The sequence below is a fragment of the Oenanthe melanoleuca genome, chromosome 27 (genome assembly GCF_029582105.1).
Source record: "Oenanthe melanoleuca isolate GR-GAL-2019-014 chromosome 27, OMel1.0, whole genome shotgun sequence".
NCBI classification, from domain to species: Eukaryota; Metazoa; Chordata; class Aves; order Passeriformes; family Muscicapidae; genus Oenanthe; species Oenanthe melanoleuca.
Genome location: NC_079360.1, coordinates 3,623,228 through 3,643,841, shown reverse-complemented (window position 1 = coordinate 3,643,841; position 20,614 = coordinate 3,623,228). Strand labels below are relative to the sequence as shown.

Genomic DNA, 20,614 nt, shown 5'->3' with positions numbered 1-20,614 from the left:
GCTCAGGGTTCAGGGTTCAGGGTCTGCTCCTGCCCTGACTGCATTGCTGCAGCACAAGGCTCTGAACAGGCTCTGGTTCCCTGACACTCATGAGCTGCCCCAGCCACCCCTTTGAGCCAGTGCTCGTATTTGCTTTGATATTTTATTCCTGTAAAGCTCCTTTAATCTGTTTTATTTCTTTCTGTCACCAGCATAATCCTCTCTTGTGAGCGGCGTCTGCAGCTCGTTTGGCTCCAGGCAGAGCAACTTGGCAAGACTTGTCCAGGTGATACACAGGCGATTTCTTACCATTTTTTTTTTTTTTTTTAAAAACCCCAACCTTGTTTGTTTCTCTATAAGTCTTTCCTTCTTCTCTGAAAGTTCAGCTTCTGCACAAACATGAGGCTTTTGCCTTTCTGGGAAGCCAAGCTCAGTCCTGTATGTAGGTGAGGGGTTTGGAAGGGATTTGGGTGCATGAAGCTCTCAAGGGGCCTCAGCTCTGGGTTCACTTTACCTGGTGAATCATTACTGAACAGCTTCACATGGTGCCTGGTTCATATTTTAACATCTCAATCCCTTTCAAAACTTACCCTTTGGGCCTGTTTAGTACTATGTACCCGTTACTCTGTACCAGCTTTGTAGGTTAGAAGGTTTCTGGGGTGATAAAATCTAATAATTACATGAATGCAAAAAAATAAAACAACCAACAAACCCCCAAACCAACAAAAAACTTTGAGATCGGTTCTTTTTTTAACCCAGGCTCCATAATAACTTTTACTGAGTGTGTTCTTGTGGTGAGATAAAAGCATATTTTTGACAACGACCTAACACAGATGAGAACCTTTGCCTGCAGAGCAAAGCAGCAGCAGTTTGGTGATGTCAGAGGTCACAGCACCTGAGTCAGACTTGAAAACCCCTGGTTTTTCTTGAAGAGAAAAACAAACCAAAGAAAACAACTCCCTGGCATGATGCAAGGCTTGGGTTTGTCTCTTTGCTTTGGTCCCACGGGGTGTGAGGGACTCACCAGCTCTCATGGGGGATGGCTGCAGCCCAAATCTGCAGCCTGTACCACCAGAGAGGGTACCCAGGAAAAAGCAGCTGCAGCAGGACCAGCAGCAAAGCATGAGGGCTCTTCCTCACAGCAGGAAGGGCTCCTGGCCCTGCTGGGGACCTGCAGGTGGGCACAGGGTCCCCCAAGAACATCCCACTGCCAGGACACGGGACCCAGCAGGAGCTCCAGGTTGCTCCCGAGGTCTGTCCCTCTCCTGTGCTGGCTCCCTGCTGCTCCTGTCCCTTGTAGGCAGCTCTGCCAGCCACCACGGGGCTGGTCAGTGCTGCCCAAGGGCATTCCTTCACATTCTCATGTGCTTGGACAAGTTATTTCACTCGTGAAGACGACACCCACTCCTTCACATACACACCCTGAGCTGCACACACCCGTCTTTGCCAATAATGAGCTATTTACATACACCTTGAGAATTTGGAGCAGATGAAAAGCACCCCCGGCCTACAGAACCCAGGACTGCTGCAGATAAAAGCTGTTGCACAACAAGGGTTTGCAGCACCTCAGGTGTGGAACACCACCTGGGCCCCACGGGGTCGGGGAGGGCTCCAGTCCAGCCAGCAGCTGGTACTGGGTAAGAAATAAAATCCCGTGTGCTCATTTTCCTCTGGCTTGAGATGGAGAACAGCTGATGAAAGCTCTGAACCAAACACTGGCACTACCTTAAAAGACAAGAACAGACCACTGTGAGTTTAAAAAAAACCAAACATGTTGAATTTTATTATTTTTAGACAATTAAAAAAAAAAGGATTTAAAAAACACCATCTGATAGACCCACTGCTCTGCAAATACACATTGGTTCATTGAAACATTATGTGTTCCCTTAGTTGTAAAGTCAAGAAATGGCCTGTGGCTGTTGCCATAATTCAGGGTACTTATTTGTGGGCTTTTGCTTATATAGGGCAAATTATGGCCTTTTTAGTACATTTGTAGAGTCTCCAGAGGCTCTGAAAGCTCATGACAAGCAAAGCTACTATTTTTTACCATTTGTGCCATATCAGTGACTGTCTGCTCAGAGAACATGTGCGTGTCTAAACACTCTCCTGCTCTGTTATGTGCCAGGTTTCTGGCTGAGACCACACCAGGGTCTCTTGGTAGCAAAGAAGTTAATTGAGAAAGAAAAGCAAAGGCTTGTTGAAAAGAATCCTGCACCACAGAAAAAAAAATCCCTCATGATGTGTCATTTCCTGCAAAGCTACACTGAACCCTTTGGAACTGGATCTCCTGACATGCCACACACAGACCATGAGCAAGTTTCCACCACTGCAGAGCAGCTACTCTAGAAAAACAAGTTACACCAAAAAACCCCTAAACCCCAGACTTTCAGCCTCACTCTGGAGCTGCTCATGAGGACTGAGAGCTTTCTTTAGAAGCACAGACTGGGGCAGCTGCAGCAGAAATTGCCCTTGCTGACATGCACTGCAGTAGTTGTGGGACACAGGGGACTTTTGGGGCTGTTAGGTAAGGAGAGGTTCCAGGGGACATCCTAGGCAGGCATCAGGTCTTTGCTCCATAGTAAGAACAGGTCTGCATGCTTCAGCCACATTGCAGCCTCTGCAGAAAGCCAGTGCCACTGCCAGGAGCAGGTCCCTTGTGCAGTGAGGCCAGGGCTGCAGCACAGGTGAGACACCTGCACCTCCCTGCTGCCACAAAGGGGCAGGGAGGGCCTCTGGTGAAAAGTGCCACTGTGTCCATGGCACCAGAAGAGAGGGGAAGGCCTGATTTCTCATACAGAAACCAAAACCAGTGGTGTCTTTCTAGGGAAGGATTACAAGTGATTTAAGCACCTCTCCACAAGGTAATAGCTGTGTTTAGACTCATGAGGTTCCTTTTCTGCCTGCTGCAGGACACCCTGTGCCCCTGCAGGCCCTCCACATTGCTACACTGATAACCTGACGTGTCATTAAGCCCTGGTATCCTTTGGAGACAAGTGACAGAGGCAGGGAAGGTCCAAGAGCGGCAGAGCACGCTCTGAAGTCAGACAGTACTTCATTAGGGAGACACAGGAGCTGGCTGAGTCAGTGATCACTCCTTCTTCTCGCCCTCCTCGGCGCCGGGGTCTGCGGGCGGCTCCTCCACGGTGGCGCTGTTGCTCTCCGAGCCCGTGTTGCTGTCGCTGGTTCCCTCCTCAGCTGTGCTGTCCACCCCTTCCTGCCCGCTCTCCTTGTCCTCTGGGGTGGAGGTTCCTTCTTCACCATTCTGCTGGCTCTCTGTGCTCTCTTCTGGGTGAGGCTCTTCTGGAAAAACACATTTCTCAGTGTCATCTCCATGCCAGTATTTATTTAGATTGTGCAATTAGGGTTTAGGAAGGAACAGAAGCTACAATAAATCCGAGTATTCCATAGCAGTCACTTCTGCTACTTAGGACATGCAGGGACAGGCACAGCTCAGGGATCTCTCAGTGCTGAGGATGTGTGTGGTCCTGCACACATCCTGATGTCACCCAGAGCTGCCTGGCCTCAGAATTCCAGCCACAACAAAGCCATGTGCCTTGTTAAAGCAGAAGCACTGGAACTCAAATTCCCTGATCCCTCTTTCCTTATGCTCCTGCTGTTGCAGCAGTGACTCAGTGATGTACTGGTCACTGGGACTCCTGAATCTAGCAGCATTTCTTACTCTCACTGTGTCCAGAGCACAAAGCAGCTGGAAAATTTGCCTGAGAGCTGCACAAGAAGTATTGCTGTCCTGGCTGGACACTGATACTAGGACAAGGAAACAGTCCCAGTTGCTCCCAATTAATTAAAGTCTAACTTATTCCCCCTCAGTACAGCACACACAATGCATGACACGGGGCTCTGTGAGATCTTACCATCTCCTCTTTTAAAAATGAGTAAGTAAGCAAATGCCTGGGTTCACCAAGATAAAGTTAACTGTTCTCCTCAGAGACTCTTTAATGCTGATCCTTGGAGGATTCTGCAGCAGATGCTCAGATGCAGTTACCTGTTTCCATTGGAGTGCTCTCCTCTTCCTTCTTCTCCTCGCCCTTGCTGGCTGCCTGCTCCTCCTCGGCTGCCAGGCTGTTCTGACTGCGCTCAGCTTGCTCAGCTGCTTCCTTTTCCCTTTCCTCCTGTCTCTTGCGAGCCTGTTCCTCAGCTTGAGCAATTTCAGCTGCAATTTTTTCCATATCCACTTCCACCTTCAAACTGCACAACTAGCAATTAAAAACAAAACAAAACAAAGGAAAACTCTTTAGCTGTTTTACTGCCTCAGTTACCCTGAGAAATAAATCATCACTAAAGCCCAACGATGAGTTCATTATTTCTACATGCAGCACAGTCCTTTTGATTTGACAAAGTTTATATTAAAAGTAACTAGGGAGCTAGATACAGGCATATTAACAAAAAAAAAAAAAAAAAAAAAAAAAAGGAGGAGAGGGAATAAATAAACAATTTAAAACTCGTTATTTGTTATTTAAACACAGTCAAGGAGAGCAGTGTGCCCTCCACTGTGGCTTCAGGCCATCCTCATCCAGCTGCTCTGAGTGAATTCACCCAGCCCAGCCTCGAGGCACTTCTAAACTGTACTGGCCCAATGTCCCCCTAAAGGTCACTGAAGGAGCAGGAAACCATCCTGTGCTTTGTACCACCCACACCAGGGCACTGCCCCAGCAGCTGGGCAACTGCTCAGAACTGAACAGAGAACTGAAGCACTTGCACAACTGTGGAACCAGAAGCTTCCTCAGAGTAAGTGAGAAAAATGAGCTGTACCCTTTTAAGCTCGTTGTTGAAAGATTCTGTGCTTTCCAAAAACTTCCTCTTCTTTTCCTGGTGACGCTCCTCAATTTGCAGCAGCTCAGCTTCGAGTTTACGCTGGAAGTGAAACAAACAGCAAGAACCTCACTGTGCAGTCACCTAAAAACTGGGCAAAAGTACAGCTATGCATACAACTTTTCACATGGGTTTATTTTTAAATATTGGTCTAATATGTAAACATCCTTCTGCCTGCCTCTGATACCCACTAGCTCAGAAGTTCATACTGAAAAGTAGGAACAGTACATGGGTCTGTGCAGCAGTATAAGCATATGTAGTATAGTATAGTACAGTATAGTGTAGTATAGTATAGTATAGTATAGTATAGTATAGTATAGTATAGTATAATATAGTATAGTATAGTATAGTATAGACATAGCATATTGTAAATGACACACTGTGTATCTGAGGTGAAGCTTCCAGCATCAAACCTGCACCTTTTCTTTCCTATTCTGCACCCCCAGGTCTGTGTATACATATCCCACAGGTCTGTATATACACATCCCACAGGTCTGTATATACACAGCTCACAGGTATAGACACACCCTCCACATCAATTATATTCTCTAACACAGAAAGACCACAAATCACAGGAAAGAAAGACAATCACCCCCTCCAAATCTTCTGTAATTAAAAAACCCCCCAACAAATCTCTACTTTCTCTACTGGTCTTGCTTCACCCACACACACACACTGACCATGCTGAAAGGGCTCTTTTGGTAACATGAGTGTTTGGAAAACAGACATGTGCCCAAAGCTGGGTGAAACATGCAGGGTGACTTCACCATATATTTTCTATGAATTTAACTTTCAGTGAAAAATGTTAGAATAGGGACAATTTACTGCAAGAAAAGAATCATTACAAACAAGATGATTTGCCAGGTATCCAAAATCACAACCCTACCAGTACTTAATTATCAGCAGACTTTTACACTGCATACAGAGGGTTGTGTGTAATAATGAACTACGGAACTAACACTTAGGATATCCCAAAGAACAAAATACAGTTTAACATGATCCTCTGGAACCAAACAGCACAGAAAGTGAAGTCTCATGTCGTGCAGCTCCCAAGAAATGCCAGGGATTAGCTCCTGGAGCACACAGAACGTTGACACCCAGCAAGAACAGTCATGTAGGTGATCGAATGATCCAAGACTTGGAGTCCAGCCCAACCCCACTGTGTTCTAGCTGCATCCACATCCTTTCTCTTTACCTGATGAACCATTAGAGACTGGACCTGGCGTTTCAGGACTTGCATTCTGGCTGTGGTGACCACGGAGCGGACGTCGGGCACCACGCTCTCGCTGAGGATCTCGCTGATGAGCCGGTGGTTCCTCTGGAACCGAGCTGTGGCCGTGTGCTTCATGGAGAACCCATCGTCGTAATCTGCAACGGGAGTTTGGGTAACTGCTCTGATCCCTCAAAATGAGAGCTAATGACACTGTACCCACGTTACCACTCACAAAAAACAAAATATGAGCCCTAACACCAGTAGTTATCACGTCACAAAGTTCACAGTAACACACTCAGAGCATCAGGGAATCACAAAAGAAGACAAAGTGTGGCCAGAGCAGCATTTACCTGGCACAGCTCTAAAAGCTGATTTCATATGCATTCACCACAGCTGAAACTGGAACTGACCTAGTTATTCACTCTGTTGCTTTCCACATTTCCACATTAAGAGGGACTATTAATACACCAAATAAAAGACCCATTTCTGATTAATCATATTTCCAGAACAAAATGCCAGCAGGATAGTGGCTCCTCTATAAATAACCTTTGCAGCACATATCAAAAACATTTCTTTTTTCAAAACACTGAGGACTGAAAGCATGAAGCAGTGAGATGCATTTACTCATCACTGAAAATTCACAGTCATGTATTAAGAGTATTTGATTATTTATTTGTAAGTGTATTTCTCTACAGAGAAACCAGTTAAACAACAATTATGAATTATCTCCCACAACAATGCCACGTAGAAAAGTCCAGAAGTCTCATTTGTTTTACATTAAGTATTCCTACTTCCTACTGGAGATGACTATCCCAGCTATTCACAGAAACCTTAAGAAGCTGAACACCATGCTAGGAGATACCAATAAAGAACAGAAGTAGATAAATGAATTTTTTTTTATTTCAAAGTGTTATATTGTATCTCACTGAGGTATCTGATTAAACAAAGCAAAAAGAAGCAAAGGTTGTTTCTGCCTGAGTCTACTTTGTTCAGGTAGCACAGAACAGAATCTCAAATCCCCGGGTTCCAGCTATTCCAGCATGAAATGTATTTACATAAATGTTGCAATTACCTTACACGGGGGAAAGTGCTGTTTGCCATGAGCTTTATCTCAGGGGTGTGCTTTTACAAGGGGGAAGGAAAAAAAAGGGTGTAACTGCGTACATTTTTCACCCTCAGGTTCCAACAAGTATTTGGTGATGAATTTAAAAGCAGCCATGAGATGAGGTGTGTGAGGCTGACTTTTCCCACTGGGTGGGGTGCATTTCCTTGCAGTCAAATAAACTTTCAGAATTTTCTCATCAACTTGTCAGCAGCAAGGGCACCTCACTCCCCAAACAATCTCAAATGACAGTTGTTGAACACATTCAAAGTTCAGGTGCTCTTAATCACACCAGAACTCTGCCTGTCAGATTTATGTGCTTCTGGTAATAAAGCACAACATTCCATCCAAGCTGGATATTAAATCAGGCATCTAAGCCTTTTCTAAAGCATGTGTTAAAGCCATTAGAGAGCTGTAAGAACACTGATTTGGTTTGAAATATTAAGCATTACTTCACAGTTAATTAAGCAGAGTTGGAATAACTTTTGCCACGGGTGCCACTTTACTTTTGGGAACAAAGTCAGCTGTATGGAATAAAACGTGGCAATGAAAACGGGCATTAAAGCACCAAAGCAGAAACGAAGCTGTGGAAGGTGCACACGACTTGTTTTCTGTATCTCCACGGCCTGTCCTGCCATGAGTGTCCCACTGGGAGTGCACTCCAGCTCTTACCATCGGGATCCTCGGCGGGCTGGATGCTCATGTAGGGCTCCCCCTTCTCCATGCGCGACTGCCGCTGCCGGCTCTCCTCCTCCAGCGCCGCCTCGGCGCGGCTCTTGGCGTTGATGTAGGCCAGGTAGGCAGGGGAGTTGTGGTAGGCCTTCATGGACTCGTTGTACTCGATCTGAAAAGTGACCAACACGGTTTGATTGCACCACTGGGTGATTCCCACCCAGCCACAACTGCGCTCTGTGTAACTCACAAAACTGAATCTGAACCGTCTGGCTGAGATACAAATGATCAGATTCTCTCAGTCTCTCTTTTTTACAAATTAGAACTTCTAAAGTCATTTGTGTTTTAAAAACACAGCTGGATTTTTGTCCTTTTCAGTTTTACTACCTGGAAGTCTCATGATAGCTTTGTTTTCTGAGATTTCAAATTCAAACATCTCAGAACATTTATGGTCAAGTTCTGGTAAAATGAAATTAGCAAACACAGAATATTCTTAGTAATTCTCTGGAGTTCTAACTAGATCTGTGATTCTGATTTCTTCCCTTTCCTTATGCCAGTATGTCATGAACCACTTTTCAAAATCACTTAAGATTTGTTTGACCCATCCCTGCTCTGGGATGGCACAGAAAGCTGCAGCCAGACTCCTGTCTCTTCCTGGCAGCAGGACAGCAGCACTATTTTCACTTCCTTTGAAATACCTTTTCCCTTTGAATTGCTTCCCTTAATCTCACTTTTAAGATTTTATACAGTGATTTGAGATACTTCCAATGAAAAAATTGATATAATTTATGATATTATTAAAGGTACCTGAAACGCTTGTTTATGATCAGGACCAGAATCCTGCCTTGGCACTGCACAGAACAGAAACCAGCTGGCCCCTGCCCCAAGGAGCTTACAATCTAAACATCATTACCAAGGTAAAAATAGAATTCCTGGATATTTTTTTTCTCAGCTAAGAGCACCAAGCTTTGCAGTACTTCTCTATTGCCTTGGAATAAAACCAGCTGAGATTTGACCAGGTAGCCAGAGCCTCAGGTGCCTGCCAGGTGTAAGCACAACAGGCAGCTGGACAATTCTCCCTTTGAACCTGAGAATCACAAGAACAGTCTTGTACAGGTGCTCAACACTTACCAACCTAGACACGAGGCAGCTGTCATCGCTTGTCATTAAGATCAATAAAACCAAAACAAAAGCACAAGAAAATTCTACAAGTGGTAGCATTTTCTATTAAGAAACAAAATACTAATGCCACAGCGTGGAGTTCCACCAGGAAAACCAAACCCCACATGACTGGAAGTCTCTTAGGAACATGTTCATGACAACAGCAGTAGTTGCAGAGCACCAGTTTTGAAAGAGGATTTTGGTGTTGAGATAATCTTTTCAATACTGATGTACAATCAAATCCATTCATTAAACAGTTAAAATCGACACTCAATTATAAATACTTCATTTTGAATTAGGTCTAAAAACTGACCAGTCACAGTTGATGCACAGTTATTTAAAAAAATCTAAGAGATGTGTCAGGACAAACTTCCATTTAAGTTACATACAGGGCTCTCGTGAATGCCTCAAACACCCCTGCATGGGGAAGATGAATTTTTCTTCTCAGACCAGTTCCTAGAAGAATCAGCTGTAATAAACATCCCAGATTTCTTCCATTTACCTTTTCAGCTTCATATTCATTCAAATACTCTTGCTTCTCTTCATCAGTGAGATCTCGCCACATTCCTCCAATAATCTTGCCAATTTCCCATAACTTCAAATCAGGATTGGACGCCTTCACTTGGTCCCAGACCTTAACAGAAACAGCTGGAGCTTTACTAATGATATCTAAATACTTCCAAATTAAACATTTTATATTGTCATCTCAGTGTTCTTTCTGGAATCACCATGAAAAACAGGATAAAGTTAGGAATGAGTCTGGCTAAACTATCTGGATTATTTTCTGGGGCAGGAAGTCAGTAGGAAGCCAGCTACTGAACCAGGCAATTGCTGAGTGGCTTTGGTCTCATGGGAATATTGCCTTTAACCCTCTCAATTCTCTTCTTAAATGAACATCGCTGCATCTCGGGGAAAAAGAATGCTACTGAGTAAACACATCCAGCAGTAGATTATGACAAAGAGACTGAGCTTTTCAGATCAGAATGTAACATTTCACAATATTTCAGTCTTGCTGATCAATCTGAGTTCCAACAAGTTCTGACTCCACCAAAAAGGTTTCTAACTTTATAGGGAAAAAAAAAGGAGAGCTGCCAGCGTAATTTCTTGCTGCGCCACTTGACTTTTTTTTTTTTTTTTTTTTGTGTGTGTTGATGTTTTTTGGCCTAAGACAGACATGCTGGTAAAGATACTTTACCAGAAGTGGAAGAAATTCCTTCTGGCTCACCTGCTTCAGCCAGGCTGCCATGCCCTCCCCATGCCCCATCAGATTCCAGACTCCACAAGAGTCTCTCTCCTACTTTCTGTCAAACAGTTCACAGAATAGCGAAGCAAACGTTGCCACGGGCTAGGGTGGTGAAGGAGAACATGCAAAGTCCACTCATTGCTACTCTTCAGTCCAGCTACAGCACTGCACCAAGCCCAGAAAACGCAAGGAATATTTCCTTTTTATAAAAAAGTTCTGTCAGTAAGTCACAGGAACTTCTGAATGTGGCGGGGTGGATCCTTGTCAGCAGACAGTGGTAGGAATTAGCATTTTAGCAATTTTCCCCCCAGAAATTGGCAACTGTGTGACCAGACTACTGCTGCCTTTGTTCTGCAGGGCAGACTCTGTACTTTACATCCCCTTAAGAGAGCGCAGGCTGTTAGGAGTCAACGTTTAGAAGCTGAAACTAAGATCATAGCAATTAATTGTTAGCACAAAGGAACACTGACTTTATTACTGACGGACACTGTAATACCCACCTTCCGGCTGTACCTCATGTAGGGCATCAGGGGCTTGTCTGGGGGTTTGGGGGGCTTTGGAATGGTAATACCAGAGGAAGCCTATAAAAGAACCGGATAAATCCATTTGTTAATGGGATTGCTGAACAGTTTCTACACACACTACTTTTGGAAAGCACTCATTCTTGTGCATTCACACACCCCCACCAAGAGAACCAAGCAACATCACCAAAAAAAATTACCAAGTCTGTAAATGAACAGGCACTAGCTAAAGCTGGTCCTCACAGGAATAATTTCCAATGTAAGTTTGTCCTTTTCTCTGTAAGTTTACAGAGCAGTAGCTAGATAAACCCTCAAAAGGGCTCCATGTTCTTAAAACTGAACTACACAGCTTAGGAACTGACATGGAAACACTAATCCCAGCAGGCTGTTTTTTCTCACTTCTGATGACTAATTTATTTAATTTGTTTTGACAAATTTAACGTGGCTACTGCACAGGTGAAAAAAGATATGAAAAAAGTCTAAAAACATTAAATTATTTTAGCAATTATTTTCCTGCAAAATTTTTCAGTGGTAATTTGAAGCCAATTAACAGACTCTCTTAGAAAAGAAAACAATCCTATGCAGCTAAAACGTAAATATGTGCTCCACTTGTAGCCAAGCTGTAATGAATTGTCCCAATTAGCCTGGAACATGCTCCTGTGCTCTGTCTTCCTTTGGCTTTACACTGCCAGACACAGTACTGGCACCACACAAAAGGCCACTGAGCTTTAATGCTGCTGCTGGGTCCCCTTGCATCCCCTCAACCCACAGAACACCTGACAGGGCTTGCTCCTAAAACAGTGCAATGACATCACAGCCCTGCCAACTGCAGGGTCTGAAACCCTCCACTCTTCCAGCACTTCCACATGCCAGGAGTTCTATTAAGTGGGAGTATTTACATGAAAATATAAAGCAGGTTCAAGATATTTCAGGGTTGTGGCCTGTAGATCAATACTTGGGTGTAGCCCAGAAGGCTCACGTTCAATACTCAGTTTTCCTCCTGATAGGTTTTGTTTTTTTTTTTTTTTTGTTTGCTGAATTTATGGAGCTCTATGAACAATGCATACAGAACTGTGTATAGATAATGTGCATGAGGTATATGCATCACCAAAATGTATACATAGATACACATACAGATGGGTTGGAAAAACATTAACGGAAACTGTTCAATGCTTTTAAATTAAGAGGGGTTTCAAGGCACCATCCATATACTGGGATATGCATGGCAGAGCAGGCTGTGTATGCTTGTGACATACAGAAACAATGAAGTTCTCAGACAAAACCTTAGTCTTCTATAAGGGAAGTATCCATTTGGACAGTCAATTCCAGCTTGCAGGGGAAGGTCCTTTCTCCAAATGCTTTAACAAATTGGATGAACTTCATATATGAAGTTTGAAAGAAGGTTTATATGAGAGCCATAAAAAGAGTACACTTCTTTAAAAGCACCATATATTTGATTCTTGAGAAATCTTTGTATCACGTTCCAAACTGTTCAGAAGCTTTGAGGTACAAAGTCCTACATGGAAAAACCTTAAATTTGTGAGATATTTAAGAAAATATCAGGGATTTGCTCTGTTTCTGTTGTGTTATAAAAGTGTTACAGTTTCACTGTCTTTTTTGTTCCCTAACTGCATACAATGCTAGGACCTGATTCATGTTTGAAAGAAGCTGTCATCTCCCTCATCACTTGTCTCCATCTCACTTTGTTTACTCCATGAAAAATGAATGTAGCATCCATTTCCCACACACTGACACATATACGAGCTGAAAGGATTCTATTTTATTATCAACATCACACTTCTGTTGAAAAAATAATGACTGAACTTGGGACTGTGCAGTTATTACCAGACTAGAAGATTAGAAAGAAAAATAAAGGCCTGTACCTCTCTCATGGCTCTACAGGATGATGCAACGACTATCAGTGATCTCCAGTTTGCAAAATGTTCTTCCTTATTTTTGTACCAATGAACCTCAGCAAAAAGAGCAGTTCCCTCCCTCCAAAAATTCATACCCAGCTATAGAACCTTTTCCTATGCATGCAGTGGTCACTGAAGACCACAAAGTCTGTGTGTTTGGATGTCTGCATCATACACCATTACCAGTTTTCCCTGCTGAGTAAAAACCCATTTTCCTGCAAAAGGTTTCAGAGTGAAGGGGAAGGGGGGGGAAGGTGAGGAGTAAGAAGTTGATTTTGGTTTTTTTAATAAAGAAGTGGCAGCAGCCAAGACTCCGAAGATCCTAACCCTAAAGCCATTTCTGGTCAGTTCCTGGTGTTTGCCGCAGGATGTAATAGTTGATTCTCCTACCGTGACCCGGCTGTTGGTGCCCGGGTTCCCTCCCAGCCTGTAGTTGTTGTAGGCCAGATGGCTGTATGGATTGTATCCCACAAACCCTGGGGTGCTGGGCATTTGCTGATGGAAACAAATGAGACAAAAACACGAATGAGAAATGAGCTCAAACGAGGAAAACACAGAAATGAAAATGAACTGCAATATGGCATGCAAAAGCAACCAGAATTCAAACAAGCAATGAGGTGTAGCAGTTGGTGTCTTCCCAACACACACAACTTACTCCAGTATAAACCTAGTAAGGAAACAGGACTTTTAAGCAAATGTGTCACTACAGATTTCTGTCTGAAATTGGTTGAAATTTCATTTCTATTAACTGTGTAATGCATTTAAACAAATATTCTGTCAATTCAGCTCATGGATAATGAAGTTTTCCAACATAAGCCACCAAGAAATACAGAAGACTCTTGTCTCCCAAGGATGAAAATTACAGGGCAACACAGCACCCAGTGATGGGCAGAACCCCCCAGTACACACATTTATTACACCAATGAAAATTCCTGCCTGCTTCTCTTCCCAGAATTCTGCCTTCCCAACAAATGGGGCAGGGGAGGAAGTCCCTCAAAGCACCATTTGTGCTCCCTGCAAATGGCTGAAGACAATGCTCAGAGACATCCCACTGTTATAAGGCAGGCTGTAGACTGACAGAGCTGAGGAACTCTACATCTGCAGTAAGACCTGTAAGTTAAAACTTTAAGCTGGTCTGAACACATCACCAAATACAAGACAATTCAGAAGTTAATCAATACATCTTCATTCATTCAGGAAAGTGGATTGATTTGTTCTCACCTCAGTCACACAGTAAAAAAAAATACCTTGTTTCTTTACATTCCTTTCTCATTTAGCAATGGACACTCAAGTTTCACCAGGTTCCCTGTATTCCTCTCCTCAGATAAATTTCTTTTTTCTATTATCCCCCCTTTCCCAATCAGATTTTCTTGGAAAAACAGATCAACTGTTTAATGGTAATTTAAGGCCTGACTGTGATGGTTCTACAATTCCATTAGGATTCTCAAGAGCCTGGGGTGTTTCTGGACATTTAAACGTCATTCCCACTCTCCAGCCTAATTTTTCCTAGAACTCTTTGACAGGGATTCGCTGACTGGCCATGTTCCAGATTACAGTTATAAAAATTTGACAAATGGGCTCAGGACTCTAAGAACCAAAGTATGACACATACAAACACTGAACAGAAGTGTTCTAGAGCTAACTGCAGTAACCAAGAAGGTTTCAGGTCAATGCAGACACATTGCAGGAGTTTATTTCTAAACACACAAGTGCAGAGGAAATTTATCCTTTAACAGTGAGTCTTCAACAGAGATTTTATTGCCAAGGTTTTCAACTCAGTCACAGCAGCTGATGTGCTCATCTGTATGCCTGGGCTCATAACATACACATTCACTGCTTCATAAGGCACTATTTTACTAGTTTTTTGTATTACCATAACAACAGGTTTTGAATATGTTGAACTACACCTCTTCAATAAAACCAGATGACAATTGTAATCTCCGTCTGCTTAATTCTTTATTTCTGCAAGACAGGATTTAAACGTTACCAGGAACTACCTTGCATCACATAGAGAATTTTTATTTCAGGTACAGTACTGCAGTTTTGAGAATTACTGGGATTTTGTTGACTGCAGCACCTGGAACTGGCTGTGGAAGAACAAGCAAGGTTATTTGGCTACTTTGTGACTTGCATTAACAGAGCACAGACCATCACCTGAAGGACTCTACAAAATACAATACAAAATAAAAGATGCTTGTAAGACAGGCAATGCATGTCACTGGCTGCAGTTCTGACATGTGCTTACTGTATCCTTCTGAAGGACTGTACCACATCAACATGAACCATTAAACATCTGGATCCATGCTACATCCCAAAAGAATCAGATGTGTATGCACAGCTCTTGATGCAGGAATCCGGTGGTCAGAGTAGATCCATCATGTTCCTTCTAATACTGCCACAGATCTATTTTGCTGTGTGCAAAATGAAAACTCTGAGCAAACTATACAAATCAAATTTTATTTATGTAAACTTATAAAAACATAACTTGTATTTATGCATTATATAATTTTGAAGGCTCTTCCTGTAAAGTATGGCAAAATAAATTTGAAGCATCGCATTCCTTCTAACTCCCATCCTGCAGAGATCAAGGACACACTGCTGGGTAAGTTTTCCAATTCACTTTGGCAAAAAAAAATTCATTAAAGCATCTTTGCTCAATCTTCTGTACGAAGGATTTGTTCTAAAACCCAAACTATCCACAGATGTGACCAAAGAAGTGCATTTACTTTCAAACAGTTCCTGCCCACAGCACACTGGTACTGCAGCACCTTTGTACACCCAGGAAAGTCACTGGATGAGATTCAAAGCTCCTGTTCATGTTTTCCTTAGTGTTAGGTCACACCACTTTACTAGAAAGTAAAGTATTTCCCATGCCCTAGATTCCAAAATACCAGTGATTACAAGGAATGCAAGATTGGCATCAGGAGTGTTTCATTATTCTGCCCCAATATAACAGGAAGTTTCATAATCCTACATTCCACTTAAAAGCAGTTCAGTACAACTGAAACGTGGAAAAACACACTGTCTGCCCATGATTTGGGCACAGGCTGAGTAGGATGCTTTACATCCTACTCAAATATAGCAGTTGATTCTTAATTATTCTAGCACTGCTGCAACCCACTGTGAGACAAGTGACTGTTCACAGAAAATTCAGTGTCTGTAAGATGCAGCCTTAAAGGCAAAACAAATTTATTTCAGCTTCTCTTTCCCAAACTTCTCAAAAAAGAATTATTTTAATTTAAACAATTCATATCACATTAATAGTGTTTCCCATAGAGGAAGGTGATGCAACTCTATAATTATTGTTCTGGGAACTAAAGGCTCTGTGTTAATGAGAAAAATCACTATACTTACGGTTGCAGGAGCTGGGGTGGGAGGTGGGGCATAAGATGGCCTTTCTGTTAAGATAGAAATGTAAGAACATTTTTTTTTTCCTTGAAAATCTGAACGAATTCTTAAGGCATCTGCTGTGGCCAACATTTTTAAAGGAATTTAGAAAAGAAGCAACTTCTACTCGGAAAGACTTTGTGTTTACTATTGAACAGCAAAAAGCAACACAAGAAAGAAAAATTGAACACCCCCCCTTGCTCTAGTCCCAGCTTTTTATTCAAGCACAAGACTGAAGAATATGAAATCCATTTCTATGCACATCAATTACATAGAAGGAAAGCAAAAATGCAGTCCAACAGGATTTAAAAGCTGTGATATCTGGATTTCCTAAGAAAACAATATGCCAGGAATCAGCCACAGCAGGATTTAAGGCCAAGAATTTAGTCACTACACTTGCTAATTTCTTTTAATGCCAGGAATAATGGCATCATCTCACAAACAGGTTCTGCAGAACCAAATCTTTTAAAATATCAAGTTCAAGAAAGAAAAACCTTTAAAAAAAAAACTTACTTGACATTTTGATAGTCAAATTTTCAGCCACCTGACATTATATTTGTACTTCTGCAAGACAAAAGAAAATCACGCTAGTAAGTGTTGTGCCTTTCCCCCCACCAGATCATTAAAGCTTTGATTGTTATTGATTCCAGTTATTATCAGAGTTTGCCAATTTTGGAATACAGACAAAAGAATTTTCAGAAACTAAGGTGCTATGTCCTTGAAAAATTAATGGACTTTCCAAAGAATCTGGCCTTAAATAGCTGTGCAAGAGCACACAGGTTTAGGTCACCTTCATATTAAAGGGTCTACATAAATATATTTTGCCCCTTAAGGAATAAAAAGAACATATCCCATTATTTTAGACTCGCTGTTTCCGAAATCTGGTATTAATACACAAATGACCAAACGATGTATTTCCTTCAGAGGGTACGTACAACAATCACCAAGCCCAGCAGCTGCGGTCTGACAAGCAATGCTTAAACCGCTTAGCACCGAACGTGGGAGCGCTTCAAACAGCGCTGTAACAGCTTTTTTAAGCCTTTCTCTCAAATAATGCCACGGCGGCTGCTCCCTCCTTCAGAATCCCGACTAACGACGAGCTCCGGGCTCGCACACGGGGCTGGCTCGGGGAGATCGAGCGAAGCCTGAGCGGGCCCAAGGCGGCCACCGGGGTGGTCCCTCGGCCCCACCGCTCCCTCCCCGGGCCCAAGGGCCCTCCCGAGCCCCGCAGACGCTGCCGGAGAGGGGCCGGGGCCGCCCCGAGCCCCCGCCTGGGCCCGCCGGGCCCCCCGCCCTCACTCACCCGCTCGGCGCGGCCGCGCTCCCTTTGTTCCCACGGGCCGGGGCGGCGGCCACGGCGCCTGCGCGCTGCGCTCCGCACTTTCGACACGCCCGCCCCTGCTCGGCGGTGATTCCCTACTCGCTATGGGGGGCTCGTTCGGCTGCCCTGCGCCCCACCGAGGGGCCAGGGCCGTCCCTGCACCCTCCAGGACGGCGGCGACTCCAAGGGCCGTGGCGAATCTGCGGGATGCAACCTGAGCGCCGCGCGAGGGGCGGCCCCGGCCGCCATTAGCAGCACGGGGGCGCTGCCGCGCGGGGCGTGGGGTGTCACTGTGGTGCCACCGGGGCTCCGGAGGCTTTCCAGGCCCGCAGTACCCAGCGCCACACTCGTCCCCTTCCCCTGCGCTGGGCACCCCCGGTGCCCCGAATGGTGACTGCCGGTGGCGAATCTGCGGCGCAGAATGGGCGCGCAGGGAGGGCCTGTGGACGCCTCGTGCCCGCTGCACTTTAGCGCCTTTTTCCCCTCACGGGCGGCCGGCGGCCCCTCAGGGGAGTTTAGCGCATTTTTCCTCATGGGCGGCCCGCGGCCGCTGAGGGAAGTTTAGCGCCTTTTTCCCCTCACGGGCTGCGCGCGGCCCATCAGGGAGTGTGGCGCCTTTTTCCCCTCACGGGCTTCCCTCGGCTCCTGAGGGAAGTTTAGCGCCTTTTTCCCCTCACGGGCTGCCCGCGATCCTTGTGGGGGTTTGCTTCCTTTTTTTCCCCTCACGGGCTGCCCGCGATCCCTGAGGGGGTTTGCCTCCTTTTTTTCCCTCACGGGCTGCCCGCGATCCCTGTGGGGGTTTGCCTCCTTTTTTTCCCTCACGGGTTGCCCGCGGCCCTTCAGGGAGTGTGGCGCATTTTTCCCCCTCACGGGCTGCCCGCGACCCCTGAGGGAGTTTGCTGCCTTTTTCCCCTCACGGTCTACCCGCGACCCCTGAGGGAAGTTTAGCGCCTTTTTCCCCTCATGGGCTGCCCGCGATCCCTGTAGGGGTTTGCCTCCTTTTTCCCCTCACGGACGGCCCGCGGCCCCTCAGGGAGTTTGGCGACTTTTTTCCCTCACGAGCAGCGGGCCGTCCCTGAAGCGCCCCGGACTGTCGTGAGGCCACGGGAAAACATTGCGGGGTCGTGTCCGAGCCAGAATAATATCCCATAAAAGCAGCGCTGGAGTCAGGTGAAGCGTCCATCAGTGCTGGGGGATCCTGGTCCGTGCATTCCTGGCCGGAATGGCTGTTTGGGATGGCAGCGCTTCCAGAGGCCGCTGAGTGGAGCAGGACGAGCTCTGAGGGCAGCGGGAAGGAGCCGATGTGAGGGACAATGCCAGAGGAAGGGGATGGCTTTAAGGACAGCAACCAGATGGACCCCGGATAATAAATATGTTAATTGTCAACTAAATCAGCCTGACCAACTCAAAACACTCTGCTGCTGAATCACACAGGATTATAAATTACCCAGTAGTGTGGGAGCAGTGTAATTATCCACATTTCCTTGCAGAAATCAGCAAAGTTAAAACACACAGGTAAAACCCTCACAAATATCAAACGAGGTGAAGCATGTGGCTCTGAGGGTGTGAAGAGTTCCATACCTCAGCATTCAGCTTAAAGAGCCTTTTACACTGAAAATTATAGAAGTGACTGAATTAGATATGAAAACTTTGGCAGTGAAACTTGAAATTGAAAGTTTGATGTTGGATGTTTGACGTTGCAATTGAATATTTGGCATTGAAATGCTCTCACGTGGCCAATGAGATCTTTCTAGACATTCATGAGGGAGAACTTAGGTGGATCTGAAGGAAGGCCAAGGAGGATGGTACCTGCCTAACTCAAAAAGGATGATAGAGGGTGAAAAGAAGAAAAACTAACAGAACATGTGTTGTTGCAAGTTGGATCCATTTTTCATGCCTACATTTCCACTGAGTCAGTTTGTTTTCATGCTTAAATAAACTTACTTTTATGAACAAATGAGAAATGAGCTCTGCCCTCATCTGCTTAGACTCTGCTGACTGTACCCACAATGGACATTTGTTGACATGCAGCAGAATAATCTGTGACTTCAATTTGATATTAAAGCCAGAGTTGGAAAGATTCCTCAGCCAGCAAAATATGTCACACTTGTTCACCAGCTTCACTGGGGCAGGAAAAGATAAAGAAAAGGTGAGAAAATACTTGTAAGAGGTGATAAATAACCTGGCTTCCCCCCTGCTTTTGACCAGGTTTCGCCCTAGTTTCATCCATTCATTTTTGTTTTTGTTTCAGTTTTGTTGATGGTGTAAATTGCGTTTAATGCTAAATTAAAAATTGAAATATTTATTAAATATTTTTAAATTTAACTTTAATTTTAAAATTGGAATAATTTTAAATGTATTAATTTTTAAAACTGAATTATTATGGTGTTCAAGTACGTTTATGGAAACTCACATTCCATACTAATAGTTCTAAATCACCATATGTTTTCAAAGCCACCAGTGTATTTCCTACTTTGTTTTATTCCCTCTTTTTTTTTTTTTTTTGACTGTGCTCTTTGCCTCAGTTCCATCTTGTGATAGTGAAAGGTTTTGCCAGCATACACGCTTTAATATGCTGTATATGTATATAAGTAGTTTTACTGATTTAATGGAATTGTTTATACTGCACTGTGCTCACCAGGGGGGGATGTAAAAACTAATTCTTACCCAACTGTTTTAATTACCAGCAGTTTCATAAGCTCTGGAATGAGGACAGGCATTCACTGGGAAGTAGGTTGAGACAATGAAACTTGTTTTTACATCAGCCATTTGCAGGTGCTGGTTGGCAGAGGCTCAGCTGGTCTGGATTTAATTAGAACCACAGAAATGAAGAATTTTCTGCCATAGTACTAAGCTTCAGTGTTATGTTTTTGTTTTTTTTCTAAATTCAGCTTTAAAGTGACCTAAAAATTATTTTGATGCCCATGTGGAGTTCACACTGACACTTGTGGAAGTTCACTACTTTATGAACAAAAGAGAGTTCTAAATATTTGAAGAGATGGAATTTGTGAATAATGGAAAAATAGATACTGAAAGGGGTGAAAACTTAGTTAAAACCAGAATGCACTTGAACCAGGTGTAGAGTAGCAGAAGTTACTGAAGTCAGTATCAGGAAGTCTCATGTGAAGGAAATAGCCAAGGTGACTGGATTTACTAAGTTTTGTTGCAGGAGGACACTCACATGTTATGGTAAAGGTTCTGAGGCAATTTGTGTCTTTCTAATTGCAGAGAGGATCTTAGAAAACACTTGTTACAGTACTACAGATTTT

General features: G+C 44.0%; 1 protein-coding gene across 4 annotated transcripts; it reads right to left on the bottom strand.

The window, feature by feature from the left end:
• Positions 1–1,729: 1,729 nt before the first annotated feature.
• On the bottom strand, positions 1,730–17,608 carry SMARCE1 (SWI/SNF related, matrix associated, actin dependent regulator of chromatin, subfamily e, member 1). Of its 4 annotated transcripts, none has more exons than XM_056511869.1 (11): positions 17,328–17,608; positions 16,538–16,588; positions 15,992–16,035; positions 13,028–13,132; positions 10,701–10,781; positions 9,460–9,591; positions 7,797–7,968; positions 6,005–6,177; positions 4,750–4,851; positions 3,983–4,193; positions 1,730–3,279 (listed from the first exon to the last, which is right to left on the bottom strand). In XM_056511869.1, the coding sequence occupies exons 2-11, from the start codon at positions 16,542–16,544 to the stop codon at positions 3,068–3,070; spliced, it is 1,239 nt and encodes a 412-aa protein (XP_056367844.1). In that variant the 5' UTR covers positions 16,545–16,588; positions 17,328–17,608; the 3' UTR covers positions 1,730–3,067. The 4 variants fall into 4 exon arrangements, with proteins under 4 accessions (XP_056367844.1, XP_056367845.1, XP_056367848.1 ...); XM_056511870.1 differs by having other exon boundaries at positions 1,730–3,276; XM_056511873.1 differs by lacking the exon at positions 13,028–13,132 and having other exon boundaries at positions 1,730–3,276; positions 17,328–17,414.
• Between the last annotated feature and the right edge of the window lie 3,006 nt (positions 17,609–20,614).